This window comes from Musa acuminata, chromosome BXJ1-4, assembly GCF_036884655.1.
Source record: "Musa acuminata AAA Group cultivar baxijiao chromosome BXJ1-4, Cavendish_Baxijiao_AAA, whole genome shotgun sequence".
NCBI lineage: Eukaryota > Viridiplantae > Streptophyta > Magnoliopsida > Zingiberales > Musaceae > Musa > Musa acuminata.
In genome coordinates, this window is record NC_088330.1 from 25382893 (window position 1) to 25400144 (window position 17252).

General features: G+C 40.2%; 1 protein-coding gene across 2 annotated transcripts; it reads right to left on the minus strand.

The window, feature by feature from the left end:
* Positions 1 to 5453: 5453 nt before the first annotated feature.
* LOC135651047 (BAG family molecular chaperone regulator 4-like) lies at positions 5454 to 16830 on the minus strand. 2 transcript variants are annotated; one of them, XR_010501722.1, is made up of 5 exons: positions 16487 to 16830; positions 16159 to 16403; positions 15941 to 16087; positions 15303 to 15389; positions 5454 to 5710 (listed from the first exon to the last, which is right to left on the minus strand). XR_010501722.1 is itself a non-coding variant. In XM_065170836.1 (4 exons), exons 1-4 carry the CDS (start codon positions 16818 to 16820, stop codon positions 15357 to 15359), a joined length of 759 nt encoding a protein of 252 aa, XP_065026908.1. In that variant the 5' UTR covers positions 16821 to 16830; the 3' UTR covers positions 9986 to 15356. The 2 variants fall into 2 exon arrangements, 1 of the variants encoding a protein (XP_065026908.1); XM_065170836.1 differs by lacking the exon at positions 5454 to 5710 and having other exon boundaries at positions 9986 to 15389.
* Between the last annotated feature and the right edge of the window lie 422 nt (positions 16831 to 17252).

Below are 17252 nucleotides of genomic sequence, written 5' to 3' on the forward strand. Positions count from 1 at the left end.
CTTACATTCATGATATATGGAGCAATGTCTAGTATAAACAAACCATTATGCAATGTTCCTCTCGTGATGATCTTATCATCTGATAATATTGAACAACCATTGTTCTCAAAAACTAATTTATATCTACTAACTGTCAAATATGAAATGAAAATAATATTTTTGATAATAGAAGGAACAAAATAGCATCCATCCAATGCAATAAAAGGTCCACCAAGCAAATGTAGGGTGACCTTGCCAATAGCCACTACAACAATTTTTGCTCCATTGTCTATCTTGAGGTTCATCTCGCCTTTCGCCAATCTCCTAAGTCTTGCCAAAACCTATAATAAATTGCATATGTGATAAATACCATCGATATCCAATACCCATGCGTTATCATAAGGATTTGACAAATGGAGATTGATCATGAATGTACTTAAAGCTTCTCCAAACTTCTATTTCGCCCTCTTTGTAAGGTAATCTTTGTAGTTCCTCTTTTAATACTTATCTATGCCGTAGTAGAAGCATTGGCCTTTGTCCTTCACCATGTCCCTCTTAGCAACCTTTGTTTTACTAATTTGCCCTTGCCCTTGCCATTCTTAAGGGACTTTTCTACCTTCATTTTCTTTCTAGTCTCACCAGTATAAAGAACTGGCTTCTCTTTCTTGATAGTGCTCTCTATCTCCCTCAACATATTGATGAGCTCGGGGAGAGTCACCTCAAGCTTGTTCATATTAAAATTCATTATGAATTAAAAAAATAATCTAGTAGGGACTGAAGCACAAGATCCACACATAGATTATCCTTCAGGACCATTCTCAAACTTATGAGTTTCTTTATCCACTCAATCATCTTTAGGACATGGTTCTGAACTGGTGTCCCCTCAGTCATCCTAGCGCATAAGAGAGTCTTTAGTATCTCATATCATTGAGTCCTTCCCTGTTCCAAAAATAATTTACGGACATGACAGAGAATGGATCTGACATTCATCTTTTCATATTGTCTCTGTAACTCAAGAGTCATGGAGCCCAACATGTAACACTAAGCAAGAGTGAAATCATCTATGTACTTTATATAGCAAGCTATCTCATCCTTGCTTACCCTTTCCTCGTGCGTAGGTATCATTGTATCAAAGACATACGTGATTTACTCTACCGTGAGAACGATTCTTAGGTTGCGGAGCCAATCCGTATAATTTAGACCAATGAGGCGGTTGACATCAAGTATACCACGTAAGAGATTTGAAAGCGATATTTTTTAAAAAATAAACATATAATAGAAGTAAATAACATGTAGACTTCGCAAAAAGTAAACAACTAAGATATAATATTCTATATTAATCTACTCCCACTATTTTCTCACGAAATACACAACTCCCTCCGGTATGTGAATCAGATATCTTCGGTGGATCTCTAGTAGAGATAGGGATCCAATCGATGTCTCAACGTAACCTCAAGAGACTCGACCAATCACGCTAAGCCCGAAAAGATAGGCAACTCTTGTCGATCACAACTCTTTGTGATTCTCGTCCTGTTCGGCCTTTAACCATCATGGCATCATGGGACTCGACCAACCATGATGTATAGTTAAGTCATCACCATCATTACAGGATATTAAGTCATCAACTCTTGTCGATCATAACTTCTTGTGATTCTCGTCTTATTCGACCTTCAAACCATCATGGCATCGAGGGACTCGACCAACCATGATGTTTGGTTAAGTCATCACCATCATTACAGGATGAGTCTGATTCGATGATATGATGACCTGAGGGACTCGACCAAGTATACCACGTCCTCAGGTCATTGGTGATATCTCTATGTCGTAGGCAAGTTCTCGAGGGACTCAACCAACTCAACATGTTAGGATCAAAAGCACTAAGAGGGGGGGGGGGGGGGGGGGGGGTGGGGTGAATTAGTGCAGCGGAAAACTTTCGTTGGTTTAAAACGACATTTGTTCGACGAAAGCATTTTCGATGAAAACCGTTTTGGAAAGTTCTTCAACTTAAGATCAAACAAAAGTATAGTAGAAGTAAAGCAACGGAGGCAGTTTGTAGTTAAGATAGAGAATATAATGTAAATGCAAACCAAGATTTAGAGTGGTTTGGTCAATCTTGACCTACATCAGCTTTTGGCTTCCTCCTCCGATGAGGTCATCGACGTCCACTAAAGACCTTCCTTTAATAGGCAAAGGCCAACCACACTTTCACAGCTTTACTCCTTTTGACGGGCTTAGGAGACAACCCTTACAGATTTCCACTCCTCTCTTGAACGATCAAAACTTAGAAGAAAAGAGGGAGAAGAAATTCTAGCTTTTTACAACACTTTTAAGCTCTCAAATTCTCAGAATAAATGCAAGCTTTCGATGCCCTTTCATGCAAAAAAGGGTGGGGTTTATATAGGCCCCAACTAGTTTGAATTTGAAGCTCAAAAGTGTCATCTCCCGGATTTTCGGGGTCCTAGCGGTACCACCGCCAGAACTGGGTAGTGCTACCGCTTGACGCTACTCGAAGACCGAGCTCAGGCGGTACCACCACCTGACAGGGGTGGTACCACCGCCTGACTTCACTCGGAGACCGAGCTCAGGAAGTCCCACCGCCTGACTTCGCTCAGAGACTGAGCTTCTAGGTGGTGCCACCGCTGGCCCTAGCGGTGTCACCGCCGGCCAGGAAATCTGGGTCCGAATGGGCTAATCCATTCAGCCCAATTTGGGTATGTCAAGGGCCCAATTGGCCCCAGATTAAGTTAATGGGATCACCTCTCATTCCTAACTTAATCTTCATGCTAACTACGACATTTAAGACATTAATACTACAACTCGTGTTCCGGTGCGTCAATCACTTCTTCCGGTAAGCTTCCGCCGAACCTCCGGCGAACATCCGACGAACCCTCGGCGATGCTCCGGCGGACTTCCGGCAAACTCCTGGACTTGCGATAATCCTCTTGGTGAATTCCGACGAGCTTCTTTGGCAAGCTCCTGGACTTCTCGGATTTGTTCCCGCAAAACCTCCGACGACCGTCCGGGCTTCCGTCGAACTCTCGAACTCCAAATGTGATCTTGGTCTTGACTCCGGCACAACACCCGCTGCATGTCTTATTGTCGTCGTAGTTAATCCTGCACATGTAAAACAAACTTCAATCTAGACAATTAATACTAAGCATTAATTAAGTTGTCTGGTATGTCATTGGTCCCTCGATGCTTCATCTGATTCTTCCGCGCATCGTCCTCTCCTGCGGCCTATTGTCCAATCGGCCAGTTGACTCCACAACTTCGATATCCTTAGTGCAATACCCGCTCTTCTTGGCCCGATGCTCGAATCCATGGCCCAAAGCCTTCTGTCGATACGTCGACCGATCCACCGGCCCGACGTCCAATCTTCTGACATGTTTCTCCGACCCAACATGATTTTTTCAGCTTTAATTGTCTCATCCTGATCGAAGCATCCTGCATCACTTAAAACACAGATTAAAACATAAACACAATTATCAATTAGTTTCATCATCAAAATACGAGATTCAACAATCTCCCTCTTTTTGATGATGACAACCAATTGATGACGGAGTTAAACTTAACTTCCGGAGTTTAAACAAACTCCCCCTATCAATATGCCATATTGATAAAAACTCTTGGATTCAAAAATCCAAGCAACATGTCATGATAAAATCATGACATATAATCAGCATACTTAAGATATCATCAACCATCTAGCATTCCGTGAACGGATCAATCAGTAAACTCATTCTCCAATGAGCATCTGCATTGTATCCCTAGTGTCCTCACACGAGCAACTATGAGACCAGCCGCTTCCATCATATGGACGAGTATATAGTACACCAATTTGTCCAGTTATCTCGATGTTCCTCTCGAGTAACCTATGACCGAGATTATTTATGGTTTGTGTTTAAAGGCAAATCGATCTCATTATCATGATCTCATCACAATCCGATTCCCATTACACAAATCCATCGAAATCACAATATATATATATATATGCAACAAGTAATATAAAGTGATAAAATATTAAATAATATAATAAATAAAAGGAATGCATATCATGTCACACAAGTCATCACTCATATGATTGGATTGCAAGACACCTATAAATAGCACCGTAAATTTTTCTAAATTAAATTAAGGGTTAATTCAAGTATTAATTAAATAGTTTAATTAATTATTAAACTATTTAATTATTGATGGTTATTGAAGTTCCCACCTTGATTGTTGATTTTGTTGTCGCCTTGATTGAAAGGTTGATGGTGCAATAGAGTATGATACATTTGTGTGATACCTATGTGTCTAGTAGGCATTTTAGTTAGTCCTTTGTTGAAGTTCTTGTTGCTTTGATTACTCTTTCTTTTGGATTTTTGACTGACTTAAGTTATGATCGTTGATCCTATCATCTTTTCTTTGCATTTTAAATATATTTTATAATCAATCAACTTGTCATATAGTTCTTTGAATATCATCTATGAGTCTCTTGCCCAACTTATTGCCCTCAATTCCTTGTATTCATCTCCTAGGCCATTGAGAGTATAGACAATAACTTCCTTATCATTGAGAGAATGACATATCAAAGCCAAGTTATCGATAATAGCTTTTATATTTTATATAAAATCAATAATAGTACTTTCCTTTTGTGTTGTTTTCATCAGACTAAATAGGAGACTGAGCATGCGAGTACGAGAGTAATTGGCTAGGGTAGTTTATAACTTGGACTATACTTCTACTATAGTTCTGTATGAAGATATTAATGGTACGATAGAGCTAATAATTGAAGCTTGAATTGTCTAGAGGATAAGATGATCTTGACGCAATCATAATTTGTGAGCAGGATTTGTTATTGGATTAGGTTCCCCTTATATTTGGATCTTTTTTGGTAATTGAGAGAGCCATCGATTTAGCTTCGTAAATCATATTCAAATAGGAGATTAAAAAATTATGCTCGTCACGATATATAGTTATTACTCTTGGATAATTTGAATGAAATTAGAGTATAGATGATGAAGACATCAAGAGAATATGCACATGAGGGTTGAAGTCCATGAGGGCTAAGAGGAGGCAGTGGGCGCTCGACCTCCTACTGTGAAACCGGGTGAAAAGAGAGCTCGAGGTCAGCCCATGACTAGTGGATGGAAGTCGTAATAGCAGGTCGGCCCACGAGAGGAGGTCGTCGAAGGAGGAGAAGTAACAGGAGGCTAGTGGGAGGTTGTTGGCGTAGGGCGAAATCGTCGCACGCCACGCCATTCCCTCGACCTTCACGGCAGATCATGTCACGCCCCAACAATAATTCATTCCAGGATCCAATCACACATTTGAGGACACTGAGAAAACATTTACAATCATTCACATCCATAATTTCATAATTCATAAAACTTGTGCAATTTAAATTCATATACCATATCACTCGATGAATCTTAAGATCTAAGACCAACTCACCAAGACAATAACCACATCATAAATCCACAAGTGTGGGATTCTACAAAATCACAAAATCAATATTTACCACATGTTCATATCAATACACAAATTAACTTAACGCTCCAAAATCCTAACATGAGAGGTCTATTAAACTTTTACAAACTCATAAGTTCAGATTTACCATCAACATTTCATTAGACACCAAGTGTACTTATACAACAAAAACATATCATCCACTAAAGGTTTGCCCAAAGTCTTCTAGCTTTCCACTGTCGTAGCTAAATTTAAACATTCTAGCGAGCGACAAGTTATCCTGAAAAATTTATATAGCAACGAGGTGAGCACATAGAGATCAGCAAGAGACTAACATATCAATAGAAAAAAAAGGATAGTTTCAAAGCAAACAATGTACTAAATACAAGGCAGGGATATAAGAGTTCAAAGATAGCTGCTCAACGAATGCAGAATTTACAATATCATTTCATTCGAAGCATGTTTTATTTATAATAAGGGAGTAAAGACTAATTGGAGCAAATCATTGATATAATGAAACATTTCGGAACATATCAATGGTGGATGAAATGCTTCAGAATATATCAATAGCATATGAAGTATTTCGGAGTATATCAATGGCATAGGAAGCATTTTGGAGCATATCGATAGCATATGAAATATTTTGGAGCATATCAAGGACGTATAAAATGTTACGGAGTATATCAATAACAAATAAAACATTTCAGAACATATTAATGATGGATGAAATGCTTCGAAATATATCAATGGCATATGAAGTATTTCAGAGCATATCAAAGACGTATGAAATGTTATGGAGTATATCAATAACAAATGAAATATTTCAGAACATATCAATGACATATGAAGCATTTCAAAGCATATCAAAGACGTATGAAATGTTACGGAGTATATTAATAACAAATGAAACATTTCGGAATATATCAATGATGGATGAAATGCTTCGGAACATATCAATGGCATATGAAGCATTTTGGAGAATATCAAGGACGTATGAAATGTTACGAAGCATATCAATGGCATATGAAATATTTCGGACCATATCAAGGATGTCTAAAATGTTTCAGAGTATATCAATAACAAATGAAATATTTCGGAACATATCAATTGTAGATGAAATGCTTCTGAACATATTAATGGCATATGAAGCATTTCGAAGTATATCAATGGCAAAGGAAGCATTTCGGAGCATATCAATGGCATATAAAATATTACGGAGTATATCAATGGCATATAAAGCATTTTGGAGCATATCAAGGACATATGAAATGTTTCAAAGTATATCAATAACAAATGAAATATTTCAGAACATATCAATGACGGATGAAATGCTTCAGAACATATCAATGACATATGAAGCATTTTGGAGCATATCAATGGCAGATGAGTCTTGTTATTTCCTTATAACATTCAAATTAAAATTTTCTTCTAATAACTTATATTGTTCTACTACCATTAGATCAGGCTCACTACACTTCCGTTGTGCCACTCTGATTTGATATCCCCGATTAACCCTTTCATCTCACTTAATTAATCAAAAGTAGATGAAGTAGGAGGACCAAATGTCCTCATCATCCTATATTCCTAAAATGCATCAAAGAATATTTTCATCGATCACTATAGTTCACTAGGCCTCAATATATTTTACATATCAAATATCTTAGAGATCCTCAAACCACGCTCTGATACCACTTTGTCACGCCCCAAAAATAATTCATTTCAGGATCCAATCACGCATTTGATGACACTAAGAAAACATTCACAGTCATTCACATCTATAATTCCATAATTCACAAAACCTATGTAGTTTAAATTCATATACCACATCACTCAATAAATCTTAAAATCTGAGCCTAACTCACCAAGACAATAACCACATCATAAATCCACAAGTGTGGGATTCTACAAAATCATAAAATTAATATTTACCACATGTTCATATCAATACACAAATTAACTTAACACTCCAAAATTCTAACATAAGAGGTCCATTAAACTTTTACAAAACTCATATATTCAGATTTACCATTAACATTCCATTAGACACCAAGTGTACTTATATAACAAAAACATATCATTCACTAAAGGTTTGCCCAAAGTCTTCTAGCTTTCCACTGTCGTAGCTAAATTTAAACATTCTAGCGAGAGACAAGCTATCCTGAAAAATATATATAGCAACGGGGTGAGCACATAGAGCTCAGCAAGCGACTAACATATCAATGGAAAAAAAAAAGGATATTTTCAAAGTAAACAATATACCAAATATAAGGCAGGGATACAAGAGTTCATAGATAGCCGCTCAACAAATGCAGAATTTACAATGTCATTTCATTCGAAGCATGTTTTGTTCATAACAAGAAAGTAAAGACTAATTGGAGCAAATCATTGACGTAATGAAACATTTCAGAACATATCAATGGCAGATGAAATGCTTCGAAACATATCAATGGCATATGAAGCATTTCGGAGTATATCGATGGCATATGAAGTATTTCAGAGCATATCAAGGATGTATGAAATGTTACGGAGTATATCAATAACAAATAAAATATTTTAGAATATATCAATAATGGATGAAATGCTTTGGAACATATCAATGGCATATGAAGCATTTCAGAGCATATCAAGGACGTATGAAATATTACTAAGTATATTAATAACAAATAAAACATTTCAGAACATATCAATAATGGATTAAATGCTTCGGAACATATCAATGGCATATGAATCATTTCGGAGCATATCAAGTACGTATGAAATGTTACAGAGTATATCAATAGCATATGAAACATTTCGGAGCATATCAAGGACGTATAAAATGTTTTAAAGTATATCAATAACTAATAAAATATTTTGGAATATATCAATTGTAGATGAAATGCTTCTGAACATATCAATGGCATATAAAGCATTTCGGAGTATATCAATAGCATAGGAAGCATTTCGAAGCATATCAATGGCATATGAAATATTACGAAGCATATCAATGGCATATGAAACATTTCGGACCATATCAAGGATGTATGAAACGTTTCAAAGTATATCAATAACAAATGAAATATTTTGGAACATATCAATGACGAATGAAATGTTTCGGAACATATCAATGGCATATGAAGCATTTTGGAGCATATCAATGGCAAATGAAATATTTCGGAACATATCAATGGCAGATAAAATGCTTCAGAACATATCAATAGCATATGAAGCTTTCAAAGTATATCAAGGACGTATGAAATATTTCGGAGTATATCAATAACAAATAAAATATTTCAAAACATACCTATGGTAGATGAAATGCTTCTGAACATATCAATGGCATATGAAGAATTTCATAGTATATCAATGACATAGGAAGCATTTCGGAGTATATCAATGGCATATGAAATCTTACGAAGCATATCAATAGCATATAAAGCATTTCAAAGCATATCAAGGAGGTATGAAATGTTTTGGAGTATATCAATAACAAATAAAATATTTTGGAACAAATCAATGATGGATGAAATACTTCGGAACATATCAATGACATATGAAGTATTTTGGAGTATATCAATGAACTAATATGAAACAAAAGCTCAAACGTTGCATTTGATGTTGCACACATTTCATTTTTATCCAAAGCACATATATAAGCATATAACCAAAGCTTTGGATATCATATCAAAAAGATAGAGGGTGATGTGGGATCCCAAACATAATCTCCCACGTTTGAGAGCCATCCACATCTGGATGAAGCTAGAGGGGGCCGGCAAAGCATTGCAGGCTCTAAGGATATACCTTTTATCATTTCTGGCAAAGGTTCAGATAATCTCTTTACCATTTCTAGCAAAGATCCAAATAATCCCTTTACTATTTTTAGCGAAGGTCCAAATAATCCTTTTATTATTTTTAACAAAGGTCCAAATAGTCCCACAAATATCGGAGTATAAAAGGGTATTGTGAACAATAAATTGGGACATATTGAAAATACATGCGGAACAACGGAATGCATGTGCCTATACAAAACATTGTGATACAAATATGAACTTTACATAATAGATTCAGGTATACAAATAATTGAAGGACGAGATATATAGGAATTCAAAGCAATAATATAAAGCTCAACTGAAGTAAGGATTTTAGCTGAAATCAATTTCCAAATAGATGAAACAAGAATATGTGAAATTGACCAAATCTCGATTTTGACAGAATTTGAGAGGTATATTGCATGAATTATTTGGATGATAAATTATACTCCAATTTACACAAATTAGGTGTCATTCGAAAGATGTATCAATATAGATTTAGATTAATTAAGTTTTGTATAAATTGGTGATTCCAACATTGAGTTATCAATAGTTTAGTAACCAAAGGTCAGAAAACATTATCTTTATTTTACAAAATTCATATAGTTGATAACAGATGATTCAATAGTCATTTATGCTCCAAATCATTAAAATCAGATATGCACAGAAAGACATACATCTAGTTTCTGATAAATCATTTTGCATAAATTAGAGTTTTCAACAGAGAGTTATAAACAAGAGAGTATTGAAAGGTCAAAACTGACAGTCTCTATTTGACAGATTTCATAAGATCAGTTGAAATAATAGTTTGGATAGGAAAATAGACTCTAAATTTATCAATCTTGATATCAAAAGAAATAGCTATGAGTATATTTTCGGATGAATTTGATTTCGCTTGAATCCAAAATCGGTGCAGAAAGTTATGGCTAGAACAATATAGAAAGGTCAATTCATTGAAAAATTTTAGATTCACAATTTTGTTCCCAATCGAAAGAAATATCATGTATGAAGCCAAAGTCTTCCAAACTTTTTAGGATTAAGATGAAATCAGAGATCAAGAGTTCTGTATGAAAGGGTTAGAACACTTGCCTTAAACAAATTTGAGTCCCAAATGTATGGAATTGATGCAAATCTCAAGCCAAGGCAAAGCTTCTTCTTCTTCTCCTACTTCAATTCCTCTTCCTTTCTCCTCTTAACCCACGTTGGCGCAACTCTTAAGTTTTCCTTTAATCTCTCATATAATTACTTAGGTTTGGCTAACGAAAGGGTTGCAAGGTGACAAGCATGCATGAAAAAGATTTAGGTGTCATCCATAGAACAAACTTAAGTGGCACCAGTAGGTTAGCTAGTGACACATTGTCACGGACAAACTTCGAAACAGGATGTTTGGTGTAATGCTTATGTATGTCCGTGTCTTTTGGTATGTTCATGCTTTGTACAGCATGTAGAGGGACGACCGAAGGCTTAATAGTCTCATTTTAGTTAAATTGGTGGCCGCTTTATGCTTGTAAATAAAAGTTGTGTCATGTGGACACGTGTGAGAGATTTTTGATCTATAATGGATTATTTTACCCTTTGTTGTGCAACTGTTCAGAGCTTGTAAAGTCTGTTTGTAATTTGCATTGTCTATGAAGTGTTTTCGGAATTGTTTGCTTGTGGATCCCGAATGAGATGTTTTCTCTAACCCGTTCTCTCTTTTGTGGGTCCTAAGGGACATGGGAGGCTTCGGGGAGGCTGACCTTTGCGGACGGACATGCAAGGGTGCCGCACGACTTAGGCAAAACCAGCTAAGGCCGTGACCGATGGTATCAGAGTGGGACAAGCACTCATAGAAACACTTAGCATGCAAACGTGGGAGACCTAGCGGGGCTACGTTGAGGGCAGTCAGCACACTCGCGACCGTTTGGGGGAAAACGAGCATAGAGATATAGGGAAAAGGAGTCGCTCGGAGGAGCGGGCATCTGAGATTGGCATTCAGAGGAATGGCCAACCCTTTGCGCGAGAGGCACCACGAGAACAAACAAGCTTGGAAGAATACGGAGTGCACAAAGGTTGGGATGGCTGAGTTTGAGCTATGGTTCAATGTTGACAACTATACTTGATGGTGCTCAAGGCAAGCGAGGTGCTTGGTAAAGGATGAGACCATCCAAGGTGGAATAAGTTGCTCAGCGACCGAAAGAGTTGTGCAAAGCTCACAGAGGTGAGGGGAATTGCTAACTCAAAGAATTCGGTACTCATGCATGGGCTTGTATGCGGATGATGGAATGTTCGCGGCCATCCCAAGGTGACCAAAACTCGGCGCCATGGAGCATTGAAACTTTCTCTTCGACATGTGAAGGATACATCCGTAGGAGGCTGAAGTGTGCAACGAGTTCAGCATGTTGCTAGGCCTTGAGTGGTGCAGCGGGGGCTGTATTGACGTGGAGTCACAATCTAGCAAGTGTGTTTGCAGGAGGCAGAACAATGCACAGTTTGTTCAGCAGATCGGAGTAGTCCAAGGGGATGGTGGTCTCCGAAACGACGAGAGATGTTGCTCCAACGGGACAGTTATCCAGGAGGGATAAGTCCCGGCTCTCCAGAGGGAGAATCATATGGGATGGACCTCACAAGTTGAGGAGGAGTACCTCAACAAACAACAACTCCATGAAGCTCAATGGACTGAGCAAGCGGCGATGAGTTGTTGCATGATCTCGCTCGAGAGAATACATTGGTAGATGCATTGTGAGATCAAGTGGGGGAGCGACCCAAAGCAACACAAATGAAGGCACACTTGGAGTCGGTATGGAGATCGAACTCAAGGGAGGGCTGACCCATGGAATGGTGGGCGCGAGGGCCACCATCAACTCAATGCAAAAATGAGAAGCGGAGCAACTTGGGTGTAACTTGGCGAAGTACCCAAGCCGCATGAAGGGAGCCAGTATAGAAGATAGAACATGGAGCGGAGGCATAGTGCTTTCCTTGGACAGAGGTCAAGAACATGAACTCTTGTAGAGGTAAGAGCAGGATCATGTTGTTCCATGGGTCATTCATTCTGACGGAGCGAACTCATCTTGCATGGTGCCAAAGACGAAGGGAGCTTCTGGGCACATGCACCTTATCTCGGAGGAGCATTTGATGGAGGAACTAAGGCGACTCAATTTGTGAAGGCAAAGTTAGATTCAGAATGCCTTAGCACGGGGCAAGAGGACGTAGATGCGGGTACTCTTGAAGAATATGCCACAGTGTTGCCATTCAAGTTGCCATGAAGGAAGCGGTGCGCAGCGAAGATTGTGCTGGTAGGGGCAGAGGCCCAGGATCCAGACAATGGTGTACTAATTGCAGCGAAGTCGGGGGACTTCGGGAGCTACTAGGTGACGGACTGTCCTAGAGCGGTGCTTCATCTAGGTGTGACCTAAGAGTGGGTAGATGAAGGTCGATTGCCAAAGAAGCGAACAAAATCGAAGGTGGAAGAGACCCTGCGATGTATTTGCAGAGGCCACACATGAAGGGTTCACAATTCGAGTTCATCCCACAAGAATCAGAATGTAATAGAAATGTCACCAAGAGGCGACATGGTGTAGCGGATCATGGTGGAACAGTTCGTGGTAATGTAATACACACAACATAGTCCCGTGAGGGACTAGATCATACGGAGGTATGATCGGGAGCTACTGGAAGCTCCACTTCGGTGAACAACACGACGGTAAGAAGGGCTATGGATTCAAGGAGTGAAGGCCATGGTACTACAAAGGCGAGTCTTCCATGCGTGCATCGAATTTTGCATCGAATGAAAGCCTTGGTCATCAGCATATGGGGGCTATGTTCCACCAATGGAAAAAGTTCGAATGCAAGTACTAGTGAGTCATAGGGGAGGGACTTGATCATGCAGAGGTATGATCGAAGCAATTGGAGAGTTGGACTGCTCCAAAGCCCATATTTGCTTAAGGGAGCCAGACAAGTCAGAGGACAAGGTCGAGTAAGCAAACGTTGCTACCAAGGAAGCTAAGGAGAACAGAATCGGTGCAAACCCTACAACGTGATGGCAAACGCCATGCATGGGAGTTGCAGTATGTCTTTCCATCGACCAATGGGATCTGCTTGGAGAACATCGAGGTGTTGAAGTAGGGGGTCAAAAGGGGCGAGGAAGCGACGACCAGTCCAAAGGGACTTAGCTATCCAAAATCAAGCATCAATTAGAATGGAGGTGGACTCGGAGGAGTGCCACATAGATATATCTACTGATTGTGACAAAAAGGGATGCAGATGCGAGGCGACAGATAGTAGGGCCATGGGCATGGTAGCGTCATGGGACCGCAGAGGCGGGACTTTTGTGAAAGTCATTGATCCTTTGCTCTCATGGAGAGAGAGTGCTTGGTCGTGAAAGGGGCCGAGGAGGTGGAGCATGTAGAGGCAGACTCCAAGTACCGAGACAAGGCTGAAGGGCAGAGGCCAAGGAACTTCGTAAGACCGGTGTCAACGAGCTTCTCATCAAGATAGCCGAAAGTGAAAGACTTCGGGTCAGGCAAGAGTGCATGATGAAGGAACGAAGCAGGCAGTACGCGGTGTTGTACCTTTGCTACTCAATGGAGTAGGCGGCAGGGTTGATGGAGAAGACGGTACAATCCCAGAGGCGACCAAACCTATGAGAGAATTACTCCAAGTTGGGGTAAAAACTTCCTACATTCTAGAAGTTCGATGGCATTGAGAAGGTGAATCACAGTAACTTACTCAACGCAAGGAGTGCAAACACTTCAAGTGCTTCAGAAGTGTGAGCAAAGAGCAGGCGAAGGCCAGTAACCAGCTCGATGCATGGAGTACAACCTCAAGGAGACGGGCGAAGTCAAGTAACCTTTGCCTTCTCAACTCTTAAGAGAATGGGCGAAACCAAGTACCCCAATTCTCTTATCTATCCAGCAGAGAGCTCTACATATGTTCAAAGACCCTTCAAAGATAATGGAAGATAATAGTTGTCAAATCCTCACCAATAGTGATCAGTGTTGCTGAGAGTAGATTGTCCGCTTCATTTCCCAACGAAATGTCAATCGAAAGCGGAAGTGATGCGAACCTACTTGGATGTGACAACTAAGTGAAAGAAGAGTCCATGAGCAAATTTTGTAGAGGAAGGACCCAAAACTTCAGAAGTTTGCGAGACGATGCTCGTTAAAGCTCCAACAAGCATCCACCCAGTTTAAGCAACATGAGGCATTTGAGAGACTAGCGCAGTAAGGATGGTCTTTTCCTTCATTTGTAGAATCCGCAAGAACCAACATGGATCAACACAACTCAGCCAACCCCATACTAGAGTCAGAGTCATTGGCGAGTTGAAGCAGCATGGCGGATCAAAGGTTCGACTACTCAAAAACAGCAGCAAAAAGCGGTTGGGAGCCAAGAGGCGCATTGCAGCTAGAGCAGAAGATTGAAGACTCGGCAAAGGCAAGGAGTTGTAGTGTCGACAAAGACTTCGACGAGGACGTCGAAGGAATAAGTGGGGGAGAATGTCACAGACAAACTTCGAAACAAGATGTTTGGTGTAATGCTTATGTATGTCCGTGTCTTTTGGTATGTTCATGCTTTATACAGCATGTAGAGGGATGACCGAAAGCTTAATAGTCCCGTTTTAGTTAGGTTGGTGGTCGCTTTAGGCTTGTAAATAAAGGTTGTGTTATGTGGACACGTGTGAGATATTTAGAATGAGTTAGAAAAGAAAGATTTCTTCTAATCATATCTTCTACCAAATCCTACGTCGACAGCCTTCCATATCTTCACCTATCTAGTGGGTCAAAAGATAGGCAAGGGGTCAACAGTTTCTGGGGAAGATGACTAAGAGTTCCAGAGCCAAGACTCATCCTGCATGCAAAAACACTATGATTTGGGTCTGTGAAGAGAAGATGGGCACGAAGTCATCCATAGGTACAAGAAATTAATATCTGAATTCAGTGTAACGTCGGAGGATCAACTGCTGGAAAGCAAACAAGCATAAAAACAAGAGAGAGAGATGGATTATTTAGGGTTAGCGTAAGCTAGTCGAAGAGTTCCCAGTTGTTGGTAATCCAATCCCCTCCCTGGGAGACTTGGACGAGTTGTAACTGAGCGCTCGGGGCTTACCAAACCAGATTCAAACGTCTGCCGTTGAGTTGTAACTGAGATTTCTTCTTGCCTTCAGCAAGTCCAATGAGAAAGAATACGGCGAACCTGAGAAAGAATTTTCAAAGGTCAAATGAGACTTTTGCGCAACTCATATTAACTAAGAGAGATTTCGTATAGACTTCTTAAAAGGTATTATATTAGAGAAAATTTTCTTACTACAAGTACAATACTAATTATGTTAGTTCCTGCAAGTAAATAGGCTATTTTCGTGTCTCATTTGAAATATCTATAATGGAACCTAAGCCGACGGGGTTCTCCTTCTCATCATGATCCAGGAGATGGACAAAGAGACTTCAGAGATCTTAACCATTCCAGACTAAGCTCAGCGAAACCCAGCATTTTCTTGTCTTCACGGCCACAACTACTACTTTTTAGTAACTTCTTGTTATATTTAACACACTCTCGAGTTATTTAGGATAATCGTATCCACATTAATTATCGGTAGCTGTAATTATGAAGACCGCAAAAGACGTACCATCAACATGCTATATTATACGCAAAAACATGAAAGTTTGACTCCATAACTGCAATTGGAACTATATATTGATTTAATTGGAAGAAAAGCTCGAGAGGGATGTTTCATAATTCAAGAGTACCTCGAATCTCCTCCGCGTTCTCGCTTCCCCCTCTGCCTCGACGCTGTCTGATTTCAGCAGTTGCACCATAAGCAGCTCAGTCAAATCCGCCAACTCTTCGTCCGCAGCCTTCATGCTTGCGTGCACGCAAGTCTCCGATCTCGATACCTGCATTCTAATCCGATCGGTTCCGAGCAGCGACTGGAAAGTTTCGAGATGATCGCAGGGAACCCACCGACCTTTGCAGCGAGCTTGTCCACCGCAGCTCCGATAGCCGCGATCGTCTCAGACGCCTGATGCCGATTCATACGCTCGAGCTTCCTCTCCTTGCTTGCCGGGTCCTCCAACAGGACCAGCTTGGACATTTCCACGATCCCAGCCATGTGCAGGCGCTCACCGTCGTCCTTTTCCTTTCCCCTGAACAACAGCCTCTGCTCTCCAGGCTGCAGACCGGTGTCTTGTGCCAGAACCCTTTTCAATTCCCCTTCACATCATTAATCGTCAAAACGTCACTTTTATCGAAAGATCGGAGGAACAGAGAAGAACAAGAGTCCCAAGGGGGTCTACCGAAGGTGGAGTGGGCAGGGACGGAGAGCTGATGCTGGTAGGAGCCATGGGAGACCTTGATCTTGATGAGGGGCTCGGTCGGCATGCCAGCCACGTTGCTCCGCTTCTGTACCACCATCCCTCCGGGGCGGAGCTCCCACTCTGTCATCCGGCAGCTCTGGCTCTCCCTCCCACCGACCATGCCGTTTGATCTCGATTTCCTCATCCTTCTATCGAGCAGAGACGAAGCGAGCAGGAAGGGAAGGCACAGGGTGTTGGTCGAGCGAGTGCCACAGCTTGTGACAGCTTCGAAGTGCACAGCGGAGGAAGAGGGGACAGCCTTCAAAGATTTCATATGTTTGTGTTTGGTTAGTACGGAATCAATGGAATGGAAGGAGACGACGTCGGTGCTATATATATATATATATATATATATATATATATATATATATATATATAAACGGTAAGTGAGGAGACGGATTCGAATCATAATGATCTGATGATGTTTTTTATTGGTCGGTGGTGATGGGTTGTATTCGGTGTTGAGAAGATAGAAGATGCAATAAATAGGTGAGCCGTGTGGGTGTCCACATCACATGTTAGGAAGGGAGGTGGAAAAGGTAATGCATGCATGGCCTTTCACATGCAAAGTTTTGACACCGCTTCTGAATTGACAAGTGGAAATCCATCTTATAAAATGGAAGCAGGAATCACAGCCATAGTTGCTGGTTGTCCTGATAGAGATTAAAAAAAAAGATCATAAATCTTCTTGTTTAATTCTGATGCT

Coding starts and splice junctions, on each gene's coding strand:
- LOC135651047 (XM_065170836.1), bottom strand. CDS start 16,820: ATGAAATCTTTGAAGGCTGTCCCCTCTTCCTCCGCTGTGCACTTCGAA. Junction 16,088..16,158: donor TGGACAAGCTCGCTGCAAAG/GTCGGTGGGTTC, acceptor ATTAGAATGCAG/GTATCGAGATCGGAGACTTG. Junction 15,390..15,940: donor GAACGCGGAGGAGATTCGAG/GTACTCTTGAAT, acceptor ATTCTTTCTCAG/GTTCGCCGTATTCTTTCTCA.